This window comes from Pseudoliparis swirei, chromosome 21 (assembly GCF_029220125.1).
Source record: "Pseudoliparis swirei isolate HS2019 ecotype Mariana Trench chromosome 21, NWPU_hadal_v1, whole genome shotgun sequence".
Taxonomy (NCBI): Eukaryota; Metazoa; Chordata; class Actinopteri; order Perciformes; family Liparidae; genus Pseudoliparis; species Pseudoliparis swirei.
In genome coordinates this window covers 15,988,537-16,005,210 of record NC_079408.1, presented here as the reverse complement: position 1 = coordinate 16,005,210, position 16,674 = coordinate 15,988,537, and the positions used below count along the sequence as shown (strand labels likewise).

At 46.1% G+C, this 16,674-nt stretch overlaps 1 protein-coding gene across 3 annotated transcripts in view; it reads left to right on the top strand.

The window, feature by feature from the left end:
- pde5ab (phosphodiesterase 5A, cGMP-specific, b) overlaps window positions 1-16,674 on the top strand; it is a 64,890-nt gene that overhangs the window by 10,497 nt on the left and 37,719 nt on the right. The window contains exons 1-3 of one of the 3 annotated variants that reach the window (XM_056442596.1): window positions 10,217-10,472; window positions 12,583-13,069; window positions 13,626-13,799. In XM_056442596.1, the coding sequence (XP_056298571.1) occupies window positions 10,372-10,472; window positions 12,583-13,069; window positions 13,626-13,799 (762 nt within the window). In that variant the 5' untranslated portion in view covers window positions 10,217-10,371. Of the gene's footprint in view, window positions 1-10,216; window positions 10,473-12,582; window positions 13,070-13,625; window positions 13,800-16,674 lie in introns of those variants that run through there. The other 2 variants (XM_056442595.1, XM_056442597.1) reach the window with 2 other exon arrangements.

The window sequence follows — 16,674 nt, the reverse complement described above, 5'->3', positions numbered from 1 at the left end:
TGGGTCGTGGAATTCCTGCTACCGACGACGCCACTGTCCTGTTGAGACTCCGCCCACTGTTGAGACTCCGCCCACTCCGCCTCTCTACCGCCATCTGCCTGATGGATCGTGGAGGTCTCCATCGTGGAATATGCCTACTATGAACTATTCATACACTCTGTCACATTCATTGAATGTATTTTAATTCTAAATCTGTCCTTCTGTACACATTACATCTATTGCACCTGTCCATCCTGGAGAGGGATCCTCCTCTGTTGCTCTCCTGAAGGTTTCTTCCCTTTTTTTCCCCCCTGAAGGGTTATTTGGGAGTTTTTCCTGATCCGATGCGAGGTTTTGGGGCAGGGATGTCTATGTGTACAGATTGTAAAGCACTCCGAGACAAATTTGTAATTTGTGAAATTGGGCTATACAAATAAACTGAATTGAATTGAATTGAAATCTCTCATTTGTCAGGGCAGGATTATATTACAACAAATCTAGACACATTGTAGTCAGCTGTAACAGGAAGGCACAGCAGTTAGGGCGGTGCCACAATCACAGGCAGAGTCAGGTCGGTAGAGTTTTTAATTAAATAAACAAAAAAGAACTAAAAGCGTAGCTCAGTCTCGAGCTCTATCTAATCCTTACAGAATCTCCCAGCTGGGCCGTGAGCCGATTTACCCTTCTTCAGGCAGCGAGAGCTTCCTCTTCGACTGTGGCATACTCTTGTTCCCTTGGGTTGAGCTTCCAACTTATGTAGATGATGGGATGCTCTTAACCTTGAACTTCCTGGGAGAGTACTGCCCCTATGCCCACCTTTGATGCATCCGTTTGAACGATCATCTCCCGGCTGAAGTCTGGTGTCAACAATACTGGCTGTGAACTGAGGGCCCCCTTTAGGCCCTGGAAGGCCTGTTCAGCTTCTTCTATCCACTTAATATAGAGTGGCAGGGAGGCCTTGATCAAGTCTGTGAGGAGAGATGCTCCAGCAGAAAAGTTTGGGATGAAGTGACTATAGTACGAAGTCAGACCTAAAAAGGTCTTTACCTGGGCCTTTGTGGACGGCCGTGGCTAGGCCTGGACGGCATGGACCTTGCGATCTTGTGGCCTCACATTGCCCCTCCCAACCATGTAACCCAGTTATTCTGCTTCTTCCAGACCAAGCTTGCACTTCCTGGGGTTTGCCGTCAAGCCGGCCTTGCGGAGAGCTTTCAGGACTGCTGACATCCTTACCAGATGGCTGTCCCAGGAGTGACTGAATTACCACGTCATCCAGATATGCAGGTGCATACTCAAGATGCGGCTTCAGGACCCTGTCCATCAGTCTTTGGAATGTGGCTGGGGCTCCATGCAGACCGAAGGGCAGCACAGTGTAGTGCTACAGCCCTGATGGAGTGGCGAAGGCCGTCTTTTCCCTTGAGGTCTTCGCCAGGGGTACCTGCCAATGTCCCTTTGTCAGGTCCAGGGTGCTGATGAAATGGGCTTCCCTGAGGCGGTTGATCAGCTCATCTACCCTGGGCATAGGATAAGCATCAAACTTTGAAATGTCATTTCATTTCCTGAAGTCATTACCGAACCGGTTGGTGTTGTCTGGTTTAGGGACCAGGACGACTGGTACACTCACTGTAGGATTCTTCTATCACCCCAAGAGCCAACATTTTCTGGACCTCTTGCTCAATGGCTGCCTTTCTGGCTCCAGATATCCTGTAGGGTCGCAATGTTACCTTCTTGCCTGGTTCTGCGTCAATGTGATGTTCTATCAAGGATGTGCGCCCAGGTTGTGCACAGAAAACATCCAAATTCTGCTGCAGCAGCTCCCTGCTGTAGCTGTGCTTTTGGCAAGCCAGGGCCATATGCTACTTCCGTAACTTCACTGTCTGGAGGAGGAAACGCATCAGGGGAAACTCAACACAGGAGGGTATCTCGACTGTACCACCCTTTTCAGCAGGTTAACACGGTAGATTTGGGAGGTTTTGCATCTCCCAGACTGACGTACCTTGTAGTGGACTGGGACGACCTTTTCTGTCACCTCGTAGGGTCCTTGCCAGGAGGCCAAGAATTTGTGATTAGTGGTGGGGATCAGGATCAGTACTTTGTCCCCTTGTTGGAAACTAGACCACAGCCATGTTCTGGGGGCCCACCTCGGGGTCGAGAAGACAAGGCAGTGGATTGCAAACCGGTTCCACTGGCCAGGAGTGGTAAGAGCAGTAGAAGACTATTGTCTCCACCGGACAGACATAGAAACAGACCTGCGATCTGCCTCCACCGGTTGGGTTGACAGACATAGAAACAGACCTGGGATCTGCCTCCACAAACAGTTTAACATATTCAATTCAATTCGATTCAGATTATAGGGGAGGGGCGCGGGGCATCAGCAGGGCCATGTAGGCAGGAGCCCTAAATCTCCCTGAATTTTCCACTGTTCCTTTAAACTACTTCTGAGCGTGGAGAGACTCAAGGAATCACGAGCAGCTTATTGATCAGAGCTTATTGATTAGAGCTTATTGATCAGAGCTTATTAATACTCAACGTATGAAGCCAGGTAAATGGTCCTGATTCTTGGTCGTGCACCTCGGAATTTTTTTTAACTTGGCACCCGATCACATGAATTAACTTGTTCACTGAAGAAACAGGAGGTGTTATAATCCTCATTTGAGTCTTATTTTGCAGCCAAATCAAATTCTTTAGAGGATATTTAACTTAAATGTATTTATAGTCCATGCAAAAGATTCAAGATTCAAGATTCAAGATGTTTTATTTGTCACATACACACACAGGGTGTGCAGTGAAATGAAAGTGGCAATGCTCAGCAGGAATGTGCAAGGGCAACAAGTACACACTATTTACAAATAAAAAACAACACAATATTTACAGTAAGTGTGTGTGTGTGTGTGTGTGTGCCTAAGAGGGGCAGTTGTGTGGGTCTATGTGGGGGTCCTGGTGAGGTCGGAGTTCACAATCCTGATGGCCTGAGGAAAGAAACTCCGTCTCAGTCTCTCTGTTCTTGCAGCGTGACTACGGAGGCGCCTGCCTGACCGCAGCAGCTGAAACAGTCTGTTGTTGGGGTGGTGAGGATCCTTCATGATCCTGCCGGCTCTGGTTCTGCACCTCCTGGTGTACAAGTCCTGCAGGGTGGGAGTGTAGTTCCAATAGTGCGCTCAGCCGAACGCACTACTCTCTGCAGAGCCTTCCTGTCCTGAGCGGAGCAGTTGCCAAACCAGGCTGTGATGCTTCCTGTCAGGACGCCTCTACAGCTCCAGAGTAGAAGGACTGAAGGATCCTCTGGGAAACTTTAAATTTCCTCAGCTGCCTGAGGTGGTAGAGGCGCTGCCTTGCCTTTCTCACCAGAGTGTCTGTGTTTGTTGACCATGTCAGATCCTCGGTGATGTGGACTCCCAGGTATTTATACCCGCTCACCCTCTCCACAGTAGTCCCGTTAATCCCCAGTGGTGAGTACGTCCTCTGTTGTTGTACCCTCCTAAAGTCCACAATCAGCTCCTTAGTTTTGGTGACATTCATGATGAGGCTGTTGTCCTGGCACCAGAGTGACAGATCAGCAACTTCCTCCAGGTAGGCCTTCTCGTCGTTGTCGGAGATCAGGCCCACCACCACTGTGTCATCCGCAAACTTGATGATGGTGTTGGAGCTGAACCTGGCCACACAGTCATGTGTGTACAGGGAGTACAGTAGGGGTCTGAGAACTCATCCCTGGGGGTATCCTGTGTTCAGGGTGAGGGATTTGGAGGTGTGTCTGCCCACCCTGACCACCTGTGGCCTGGCGGTCAGGAAGTCCAGGATCCAAGCACACAGGGGGTGTTCAGTCCCAGCTCAATCAGCTTGCCGGCCAGTCTGGTGGGGACTATGGTGTTGAAAGCTGAACTATAATCAATGCACAGCAGTCTCACACAGCCCCCCCTCTGGCTGTCCAGATGAGAGAGTGTGGTGTGCAGTACCTGGGAGACAGCATCATCCGTGGATCTGTTTGGGCGATAAGCAAACTGCAGCGGGTCCATGGAGGAAGGGAGGAAGGCGCAGATGTAGTCCTTTATCAGCCTCTCAAAGCATTTCATGACCACCGAGGTGAGGGCCACCGGTCGGTAGTCATTCATACATGCTGGAGAAGCATTCTTGGGCACAGGGACAATAGTGGATCTCTTGAAGCAGGCGGGGACCACGGACTCAGCCAGGAGAGGTTGAATATTGTGGTGAACACTGGAGCTAGCTGGTTAGCACAGGTCTTCAGTACTCGCCCAGATATGCCATCTGGACCTGCAGCTTTCCTGGTGTTCACCCTCAACAGAGCCCTCCTCACACTGTGCTCGGTCACAGAGAGTGTGTGTTCATCCCCAGCGGTAGAACTCACCTCGGCACGCTAACGGTGTTGTTGTTAGCCGGCGAGCTAGCGCTGTTGTTGCTAGCCTCAAACCGTGCATAAAATGAGTTCAGGTCGTCCGCTAGGGATGCGTCGGCACTCACCATTGCGCGGGGTCTGCTCTGGTAGTTTGTGATAGTCCGTAGCCCCTGCCATAGGCGCCTGGTGTCGCGCTGCTCCATCTGTGATTCCACTCTGTCTCGGTACCTCCTTTTGGCGTCCTTCACCGCCCTCCTCAGTCCATAGACCGCTGCCTTGTACTCGTCCATGTTGCCGGATACAAGACCGGAGTTATAGGCAGCAGTACGGGCGTTCACAGCTTCACGGATGGATCTATCAACCCACGGCTTTTGGTTAGGAAAGACCCTAACTTTCACCGTGGGGACGATGGTGTCCGTTAGCGTTGCTATGAGGCTCATTGCTACTTCCACAAACTCGCTGACGTCACTGGAACTGGATTGGATCATGTCCCAGTCGACGATACGTAGAGCGTCCTGTAGCTCAGCCTCTGATTGGTCAGACCACCGCATTACGTTCCTCGTCACTACCGCTTCCCGCGCGATCCTTTGTTTATACTCCGGAAGCAGAAAAATGGCGGCATGGTCTGATTTCCCTAACGGAGGGAGAGAGACAGCCTTGTAGCCTCTCTTGAATGGCGTATAGCAGTGGTCCAACGTTCTTTCCCCTCTGGTAGCACACGTAATGTGCTGGTGAAAGTTCGGCATGACTTTTTTTAGGTTTGCCTTGTTAAAGTCCCCAGCCACCACCACAGCCGCGTCGGGATACTTGTTCTGATGCCGACATAACACATCATGTAGGTCCGATAGTGCTACGTCGGTGTCCGCTTGTGGTGGAATGTAGACGGCTGTGGTGATGACCGAGCTGAACTCCCGGGGAAGGTAGAATGGACGGCATGAGATCGTCAGATGTTCCAGGTTCGGCGAGCAGGAACGAGAAAGAGTCTTAATGTTCTTGGGGTCACACCACATGTTGTTTGTCATGAAGCAAACGATCAGTCATTTAGATTTACCAGACTCTTCCGTTCTGTCTGCACGGAAAACAGAGAAGGACTCGGTTGGGCATATGACTCGATCCGGCACCAGCGTCAGCCAAGTTTCCGTCAGACAAAAGATGTTACAATCCCGCATGTCCCGTTGGAATCTGATCCTTGCCCTAAAATCATCCATCTTATTTTCCAGAGACTGGACGTTAGCAAGAAGGATGCTGGGCAAAGGTGGACGGTGGGCTTGAACTCTCAGTCTGTTCCGAATTCCGCTCCGTTTCCCTCGATGTTTTCGTCGTCTCCCCGTAGTAGCGGCTCCACTGTTGTTGTTGTGGTTCGCTCGTACAATCTCTGCCGGCCACGCTGGATCGATGGAAAAAGTGGACAAAAACCCTTGTTTTGCGCAAAAGTTTATGTCCAAAAGTGTGCTGCGGTCGTATGTTGTTAGTGCCGATGTGTTTGTGGCAAAGAAAATATTAAAAATAAACACAAAAACTAAAAGAGCGCACAATCTCCGCGGAGCTGCCGCGACGGCGACTGGACACAGCCGCGCCATCTGAGTGACGTTTCTTCTTGAAAGGGCTTTAAAAAGGCAATACAGAAGTCTATAAATATGAGATATGACTTGACGCATAATTACAATCTCTCTTTCGGCAATGTACAGGTTAGTTCGTGACCTACAGTTATTATGAGTCATACTCAGGCATGTTGTATATATATATATATATATATATATAAATATAACTTGTGTACATAACTTGTATATGTATATATATATATATATAACTCGAATAATTAGAGTGAACGTGGCGCTTTCATTGTTTATTCCATGATATTATCGGCACAAAGTAAGTTTTAATTCTGGAGTTGCCTTACTGCGCTGTCTGTACTGACCGCCACTGCTCTGTTAGAAAAGGAAAGTCAGAATGTATCAAAGTCTATGAGAAGATGGTCCTCCTCCTCATTGATGAACACGAGTTATTGGTCTTCATCTCTAGTTTCAGGTGTTCTTCAATACAGCATTTAACTGTAGCTCCACCCTCTCATGTCAATTCAATAAAAAAGGCTTCTAGGCTTGAAATACGTAGTCTACAAACACAGTTATGACCATAACGTAAGAAATGTGTCTGTGTGCATCACACTTCTCTCTGATTGGCTCCCGGGGCTGTGGGGCTGATGGGAGACTTAGAGGGGGTTTGGTTTTCCCCCGGGACCACCATCCACCATCTGCTGGTAAGGTTACACCACCGGAGGGGCCAGGAGGCCAGCTGTGTGTGGGGGGGGGGGGGGGGGCAGAGAGGACTGAAAGCCATTACACTCTATCAATAACAGCATGCATTGATTTGAGAGGTTCATTATATTTTCTTTATTTTCTATATTTTCTATATTTCTCTTTTCTTTCTTAGAAATTATTTTCTCTCGCAAACTAATTATTAATAATAATAATAGTTCAGTACTGAGGATTAGGCTAAAAGTTTTTAATCTGCTAATGAACAAAGTATCTGGACTGGAAGAATGAATGTAAAGATGATAAATGTGCACACACTCTGTCAGTTAGTTTATCATATCAGTATGTTTCATATTCCTATCAGAATGTTTTTGACCCACACTCAAAAAAACGATTCAAGCCCTTCTTAGAAGTGACACATTTAAATATTGTTTGATACATTTAAATAAATCAATTACAAACCGAAGATATTTATTTTGAATGGGTGTAACACAAAATGTATGAATACTTTCATTTATTAGATTTATTTAGGTTACACTCACAAAAACGATTCAAGCCCTTCTTCGAGGTGACACATTTAAATATTGTTTGATCCATTTAAATAAATCAATTACAAAAATAGATATTTATATTTAATGGGTGGAACACAAAATGTATGAATTCTTTCATTTATTAGATTTATTTAGGTTAGATGGTGTGCATATCAACTCAAAATAAATGTGTTTCATTGAGGACTACCCTTTGCGCATGCGCCAGCTGAAAATCAGTTGTTTACAAGGTGAAGACACTTTCAGGGCTGTATGGTGGTGTAGTGGCTAGCACCGTCGCCTCAAAGCCAAAGGTCTGTGGGTTCAATTCCCAGTCGGGGCTTTCCTTCTGTGTGGAGTTTGCATATTTTCTTAGTTAGTTAGTTTATATTTTGAGTTGGACAAACACAAATTAATTTAATTTAATGAATATCGTTATTTTATTTTAGATGTATTTGATACAAATGAGTTGGACTAACTTAATTACATTGTATTGCACTGATGTGCTAAATTTGAGTTGGAGTTGCATATAATTATTGGATGGAAAACCTGCCAACAATTTAATTGAGTTCATCCAATGAGTCATTTCTTTGAGTGCATAGTATTTTTAATAATTTCCTTTAACATAAACTTCTGTTGTGACTTCCTGTGGTACCACAGCAGGGTCCAGGTGTCTGGTTGCCCTGGACAAGGATTACGATGATTTTGACACATTTCCTTCCAATCAGTTTTGGGCTGCTAACAGTAATTATTCTCTAAAACAAGAATGAGAAATGTTGTGTGTAGAGCGTGAGTTCCATGGATGGATTGTGGTCTCAAGTAGCAGTACTGGTCCTGCCCAGTAGGGTCTAAGAAGAGATCCTGGAAGCTTCCCAACTTTACTTTAAACTTCAAATATAGTTCCAGGTTCTTTGTTTCATCAATTTCCAGAACATTCCCATAACCTTCATTTATGATCATGTCAACATTTCCAAGGAACTACACTCAAAGAAATGACTCATTGGATGAACTCAATTAAATTGTTGGCAGGTTTTCCATCCAATAATTATATGCAACTCCAACTCAAATTTAACACATCAGTGCAATAAAATGTAATTAAGTTAGTCCAACTCATTTGTATCAAATACATCTAAAATATAATAACGATATTCATTCAATTAAATTAATTTGTGTTTGTTCAACTCAAAATATAAACTAACTAGAATGGGCACTCGGTAGAGCACATACCTTCGCATATCACAAGATTGGGCATTGAATTATTAACATTTTGGCATTAGTTGCATGCGAATTGGACAAAAATGTATCGTGCTATGGTAAAAAAAGAGTTTGACCTTTCCATGACCTTTACCTTGACCTTTGACCCGATTCATCCCAAAAATCTAATCAAATGGTCCCCGGATAATAACCAATCATCCCACCAAATTTCATGCGATTCAAGAACATTTTGACCTGTTCATGACCTTTGACCTTGACCTTTGACCCGATCTATCCCAAAATCTAATCAACTGGTCCCTGGATAATAAACAATCATCCCACCAAATTTCATGCGATTCGGTTCAATACTTTTTGAGTTTTGCGAATAACACGCATACAAATAAATAAATAAATAAATAAATACACGGCGATCAAAACATAACCTTCCGGCATTTTCAATGCGAAGGTAATAACTAAAAAAATACACAAACTCCACACAGAAGGAACACCCCAACTGGGAATTGAACCCACGACCCTCTGGCTGTGAGGTGACAGTGCTAGCCACTACACCACCGTACAGCCCTGAAATTGTCTTCACCTCATGCAAACAACTGATTTCCAGAAGGCGCATGCGCAAAGGGTAGTCCTCAATGAAACACATTTATTTTGAGTTGATATGCACACCATCTAACCTAAATAAATCTAATAAATGAAAGTATTCATACATTTTGTGTTACACCCATTAAATATAAATATCAATTTTTGTAATTGATTTATTTAAATTTATCAAACTATATTTAAATGTGTCACCTCTAAGAAGGGCTTGAATCGTTTTTGTGAGTGTAACCTAAATAAATCTAATAAATGAAAGTATTCCTACATTTTGTGTTACACCCATTCAATATAAATATCTTCGTTTTGTAATTGATTTATTTAAATGTATCAAACAATATTTAAATGTGTCACCTCTAAGAAGGGCTTGAATCGTTTTTTTTTAGTGTAACCAGGTTCTCTAAGAGATCAGAAGAGTGTTCGGGACCACATGAGGTCTTTCATTGGAGAAGGCAGGAATGTCCCTTTATGATCCCCAGATAGTTAATGGTTATTTTATGGAAACCTTATTTGGGCTGTTTCTGTAAAGAAAGAGAGAGAGAGAGAGAGAGAGAGAGAGAGAGAGAGAGAGAGAGAGAGAGAGAGAGAGAGAGAGAGAGAAACTTCGATTGAGCCTCTAAATGTACATTCACATGGATAATATGTTTTCTTTAATTGACGTGTACACACTCAGCTGTATGTGGTTCTCTAACGTACTATAATGTGTTTTGATCAGGTCTTATGATGTCATCCGGGGTTATCTGGGTTTAAAAGACGCTTGTATTTACCAAACAGGAATCAATGTGATTATCTGATATTAAATCATTTAGTAACACAGCTTTAGACGACAGAGATCTAATATTTAGGAGGCCACATTTAATAGTCCTGTTTTGTTGCACTGCTGAATTAGTAGTGTTAACTTTTATAAGGTTATCTTGGTTATTTTCTGCTTATTTTTGATTTAATTAATTTACGTTTAAGTGGTCGTGGGACCGACAAAGTCTCTATGGAGCTATGGGGGGGGGGGGGACTGGGTGAGGGGGGGGGGAGCTATGTATATAATATATATATATATATAAGAGATACATAAAGAGATATATAAAGAGAGCGAGAGAGAGCAGTCCCCTATAATTAAAGGAATCTCTCTCGCTCTCTCTCACACACACAAACACACACTCCGGTCTCACACATACACACACTCTCTCTCTCTCTCCACTCTCCACCAGGAAGCCTCAGTCGTCGCTCTCTGCTCCGCGCGCCCCGCAGCAGCTCTCTCTCTCTCTCTCACTCTTCCACTCTCTCTCTCTCTCTCTCTCTCTCTCTCTCTCTCTCTCTCTCTCTCTCTCTCTCTCTCTCACTCTCTCTCTCTCTCTCTCTCTCCGCGCTCTGTCCTCTTTCTCCGGGTTAATGTGCTCCGCGTGTAAATGTAGTAACCGGTAACTGGTAACCGGAGCGCGCAGCGGGACACTCGGACGCCATGGAGGACCACGGCTGCTCCTGGGAGAGCGACCGGGTGGAAGCGTGGCTGGACGACCACCTGGAGTTCACCCACTCTTACTTCACCAGGAAGGCGTCGAGGTAAAGAGCTCCATGAGGACTTTCTATGGGACAGCAGCTCCTCTGTTATCAGGGACCCTGAACCTCTCATGGAGGACAGGGGGCTGAGGGACCCTGAACCTCTCATTGAGGACGGGGATGAGGGACCCTGAACCTCTTATTGAGGACAGGGGGCTGAGGGACCCTGAACCTCTCATTGAGGACGGGGCTGAGGGACCCTGAACCTCTCATTGAGGACAGGGGGCTGAGGGACCCTGAACCTCTCATGAAGGACAGGGGGCTGCAGAACCCTGAACCTCTCATGGAGGCCAGGGGGCTGCAGAACCCCGAACCTCTCATTGACCCTGAACCTCTCATTGAGGACGGGGCTGAGGGACCCTGAACCTCTCATGGAGGCCAGGGGGCTGCATAACCCTGAACCTCTCATGGAGGCCAGGGGGCTGCAGAACCCTGAACCTCTCATTGACCCTGAACCTCTCATTGAGGCCAGCGGGCTGCAGAACCCTGTCCCGTGGTAGGGGGTCTGCTCTCTCACAGCGGTTCCTTTCACCATCCTCTCCACTATCAGCAACGGCTCTGAGAGTCTCACAGGTTCTCTAAATCATTAACTTTTACTGCTGCCAGTCGTTCTGTTTCATTTCTGACGCAGACACAGATTCTGAATCCGCCTTTGGAGATATGTGTTTTTGAGCAGCAGCATGTTGGGATCTGGAAGTGCTCAGCCGGACTCTCCCAGTCTGTTTGTATTGGTTACAACCCCCTTCAGACCCATTTATGCACTTAACCCCCATGGTAACGTCCTCCAGTGACTGCAACACACATTATCTCATTCTCAAAATAGTTCCTGTGAACAGGAGTGTCATATGTGTTTCTCTCCTGCTGTTTGCACGAAGAGGCGTGTCAGTGCAGGAGCGGTTGTGGTTGAGAGGCGTTTCTTTGAGAAGTATTGATCGAGCCACACCTCTCAACCTGACCGGCTCCCCCATGCAGTCAGATAACTGCTGGATGTTTGATTGGCCTAAGCAGTCATGGTTAATCCCACGGGTAGCACCTGTTTCTGTCCTCGTTAGCTGTGAGAGAAGAATGAGTCACATGACCCACATGTTGACCAGACGATGTGTTCTCCATAATGACATCAGAGACTCTGCTCGTCCATGTTGGGTCATGACCAAAAGAGATCTCTACAAGTGCGGGTCCATTACCATCGAGCACATGTGACACCTCGGCTCACCACATGATGTCGACTGACTGCTGACGCTATTCTACGACATGTGTTTACCTCAGGAGTCACACTCACTGACCTCTGTCTGCTCAGACCTGTTGCTATCTGCTGGCCACAGGTACAAAGGGTCATCTCTCGTCTAGAGACTGCTTTATCAAAAGGTTAGGGAGAAGAAGACATGAATACAAAACAAAACTTTGGAAAGCATGAAAACAGGGACACCACCTCAAATGCATGAATGGTGTCTCCAGGTTCGACTGTCAAGAGAGTTCCATACGTCGGATTACAAAATATAAATGACTATTTTCAACCCAGAACAAATGTAATACTATTCTACTTTTAAATAACGTACCTCTTGTGGAGAGTTCAAACAGGACATCTGTGGGTTATAATTAGAATCGACCAAATGTAAATGCCGGCTATGCAAACTGTATTTAATGAGCGTTGAACATGTTTGGAGGTTAGGGTGAGAGGTAATTATGAAAGAGATGAAAGAATATTTGCGGAAGCCACATTATTGTCCATACTTTTAGGATAAGGTACAATATATTTTCACAATGCTGTATTTTGAAGTCCAGATTTATCATTTTGGTTAAAATTGCAGCATAAATATCATAAACTGTTTTGGATGGATGTTTTTGGAGGTTTTCAGGCTGATTAGCCACTCTAATCATAGTGTACCTGTGTGTGGATTCAAGTATTTAATCAATTGATCGATATTCTACCAAGAATGTCTGCGTATGTTCACCTGGATATGTAGGAGGCGTTAAATGACATGCTCTCTTAGTCAGGACTACATGTGATGTAGGTCGCAGGTGGTATTTCATTCCTTAATGTGCAGGTAAGCTGAGCTCCAGTACAGAACCGTTGTGTTTCGACGTGTCACTGACCCCTCGTGTCTCTGGACAGAGAGATGGTGAACGACTGGTTCGCTGAGCGCGTCCACTCCATCCCGCCATCCGCATCCAAAGAAAACCCTCCACATCAGCGGGCCCACCAGTCCTCTGCTGACTCCAACCCCCACCCCACACTCTGCCTCCTGGACAACCGCTGCCCCTCCCCGGCCACGGTCCCCAGCCCGGCCCCCGGCACCCCGACTCGCAAGATCTCAGCCTCCGAGTTCGACCGGCCGCTCAGACCCATCGTGGTGAAAGACTCCGAGGGCTCTCTGACCTTCCTGAGCGACGCCGACCGCGAGACGGTCCCTCTGAGGGGCTCGGTAATGGGTGAGGGTGGTGTCAGCGGGACGGGTGGTGCCGGCGGGGTGGATCGCTGCGCCAGGCTTCTGGAGCTGGTGAAGGACGTGTCGAGTCATCTGGATGTGACAGCACTGTGCCACAAGATCTTCCTGCACATCAATGAGCTGATCGCCGCAGACCGCTACTCACTGTTCCTGGTAGGACCGCCGAGGGTTGTGGGTAAACTGTGTGGAGCCCCTATACTCACTCTCACAGAAAGGTGTCAGTAGTTTGCACCTGTCTGTGTAAAGTATAACATTACTGGTAATAATCAATTCTAGTAACACCGTCCCTTTAAATGACTGGCATTGTCATTATTTGATCCATCTCCGTCAGGAGATAATATGATTAGTCGAGTGTGTACATGAGTGTGTGTGTGCATCTCTGAGTCTGTCCACGGGCCAACCCCACATCCGGCTGCACCAAACCACATCATATTTTGGGTTGTACATTCATTGACAAAAGAATGGACCCGAAGCTTGAATGAACCCTTGAATTGACCAATCGACACACCTGGCAGATATCTAGTTTCATTTCATTAGATTTAAATATTAGATTATGTATTTCAACGTGTTCTCTGCTGTGTTTGTAGTGTGAGCCGACTGAACGGGCACAGCTGTTTCCTTTCTTCTTCACATCAGTTGAATGACCACCTGCTGTGTGTGTGTGTGTGTGTGTGTGTGTGTGTGTGTTTGTGTGTGTGTTATGTCCCAGGTAGGCGAGGACAGCTCTAACAGGAAATTCTTGGTCAGCCGCCTGTTCGACGTAGCCGAGGGGTCCACACTGGAGGAGTCCTCAAGTAACTGCATCCGGCTGGAGTGGAACAAGGGCATTGTGGGACATGTGGCCGCCACGGGGCAGCCGCTCAATATCAAGAATGCTTACGAGGTGAGGATCCTAAATGATGATCTGCTGGGCTCAGAAAGGATGCTGGAGGTGCTTGTATGTGTGTGTGTTTTGTATTATTTGGTACATGTGTTGGTTGGTGCTGACGGAGCACAGACTTGAGGGGGGAGGGGGGCGTCCAAAGAAGGCCAAGTAGGTCCTCTGGAGACTTGGTCCTCACCACATTTGACCCCTGGCAGTGTCAGTGTACTGACCTCTTGTGTGATCCGGTTTCAACACTTCAGTCCCGGGTCGAACCAACGACCCTCGGACATCTGTTACTACGATATGGGGGAGACTCCTGAATAGGGATGAGAATTGATAAGATTTTAACGATTCCGATGCCTTATCGATTCCTGCTTATCGATTCGATTCCTTATCGATTCTTTTATCGATTCTTATTGGGCAAGGGGTGAAAAAAAGAGCACAAACGGGTTTATTTACATTAATATTCTTTTATATAATTTTCTATAATGCTGCACACACCATATACAGTATGTATACATACACATTTACATTTTTTTAAATAACCAAAAACATTTCTACATATTCCTCTTGAACTTAAAATAAAACTTACATAACTTAAATAAAATGTATTGTTTAATTTAAAAATGTTCCTAGAAATTACTATCCAAACGTGAAGTGATCAATAATGGGAGACCAATGCCGGAGCTAAAATGTATGCTTCAAACGAAGGGACAGAAGATAACTTGATCGACTACACACAATAAAGGCAAATTGCTTAACACAGTGAGTGGTTGTGATCACTTTGGAGGAGTTTACCTTGGACCAGTGGTCCCCAAACTACGGCCCGCCTCCACATTTGGACCGCCCCCCTGAACAATACCAGAGACGTGTTCCGATTTATTATTTTTTTTACCCTGCCCGCTGCCGTTGAGATTGCAGTGAGACGTGGAGAAAATGTGAAGTGGTGCTCTTCGCAATAAAACATCTTTGATGGGACGTGTCGCGTCTCGGCCAATCAGCGTTCAGATGTCGACAGCGTTTGGGAAGTTAGGTTAGCTTGAATGTTAGCCCGCTACATCTGCTGCTGTCACGCTGCACGGTGTAGCGATACTAACAAAGTACCCATACGCTAAAAACGATGTGATTTAGCATATTTTTAGTATCGATACTTCATTAAAAGAGCGATCAGAGCGCACGCAATGCTCCGCTCCGTTAAATGCTGTCTGCACGCGCAGCGCTCACAGCGCTCAGCCGTAATGCGCGCACACAGGTGAGCACACTCACCTCACACTAGCACTTTTTGTCGTGTGAAATAGAGCCAAACTTTAGAACGCCTCTACCTAGTTGCCATGTTTGCTGCAGTCTGAAGAAGAAACTAAAAAAGTTCGCGCATGCGCAACGCCACAGAGGACCGTTATCAGAACCGTGAAAGAATTTGGCTGACGATCCCAAACAATCGGTTCACTGGGAACCGGTTCTAAAACAGAACCGGTTCTCGATTCCCATCCCTACTCCTGAACTACAACCAGTTCCAGGAAACAAGTTCCCCTTAAACTACAACTCAGCCATTTTACATTGGCGGTTGATGGAATGTGTTCCTCAACCGTTGACAGAGCCAAGCTAGCTAGTTTCCAGTCATGCTAAGCTAGGCTAACCACATCCTGTTCATTGGTGGGTGGGTGTGTGAACGGGCAGATCAACGCCATGAAAACATATGGAAGAGTTTACCCGTAACCTTTTACTCCCTTACGCCGATTGGATTTCAATAGTGTGACCTCTGCAGATTGACCTCTAACCTTTGACCCTTCCAGCTGCTCTCCACTGTTGTTTGTATGAATGGGGAACTGAGTGTTCTGGAAATCTGATTCTGAAAGTTGTGTATTTGTAAGGATGGGATGGAAAAATGTCCGTCGTGCATGTGTGTGTCTGGAAGTGTCTTCAAAAAGAAGCAGATGTGTGTGTGTGTGTGTGTGTGTGTGTGTGTGTGTGGTTGTGTGTGAGTGTGTGTGTGTGTATGGATGGAGCGGCCTGCGATCACATGCATGTGTTTGGTCATGTGGCTGACTTCAGTGTTAGTGTATGTGTGTGTTCATGTGTTGTGTATGTGTGTTTGTGTGGTTTTGTGTATATATGTGTGTGGGTGTGCGTGCTCATGTGCGTGTGTTCATGTGTCTGTGTGTTCATGTGTGTGTGTGTGTATATGTGTGTGTGTGTCTGTGTGTGTGTGTTTATGTGTGTTCATGTGCTACTGCAGAACCTGATACTGCTTCCAGGAGATCTGTTTTCATTAGTCCCTCCCGACTCGACGGTCCGCCGTAGAGGAAACGCGCCGTCTTCCTCCTCAGAGGGAGAACTCGTCGCAGCCTTTGCGAGAGATCGCAACTCCGACCAGTTGGTCCCAAGGCTCCCCGCGACGAGCTTTAGAGTTAAACTTCTTTATAATTACAGCCTTAGCTGATGCTAACGTAGTAACCTCGTTAGCCTGCGTTGCGAGAAGATGAAAAGGGAAGTGATCTGGGGATGACACCGGAACTTCTACCCGACGGGGGGGGGGGGGGGGTCATCCGAGGTCACAGGTGACTTTGTTGTTATTAATACTCGACCTGCGTGTGCGAGAGATGGAAGATATCCAGTGCTATATTTCATCCTTCCTGAAATATACAGTAACTACCTCCAGTAGGTGATTGTCCCAAATCACTTCCTGTGGAAAATACTACACGGAAGTCGTAAGCAGGACATTTTGTAGGTGACCCTGTAACCCTTCACACTAATGGAAGGAGTAAATAACCTTTAACATAACGCTACAGTTGATCAATAAAGACCTCGTCTTCCAGACTCTTCAGATGCCAAGCAGACGATCGTTCTGCATGTGGAAAAACCACTGTGCAGCAAACAGTTTATAAGAATGGTT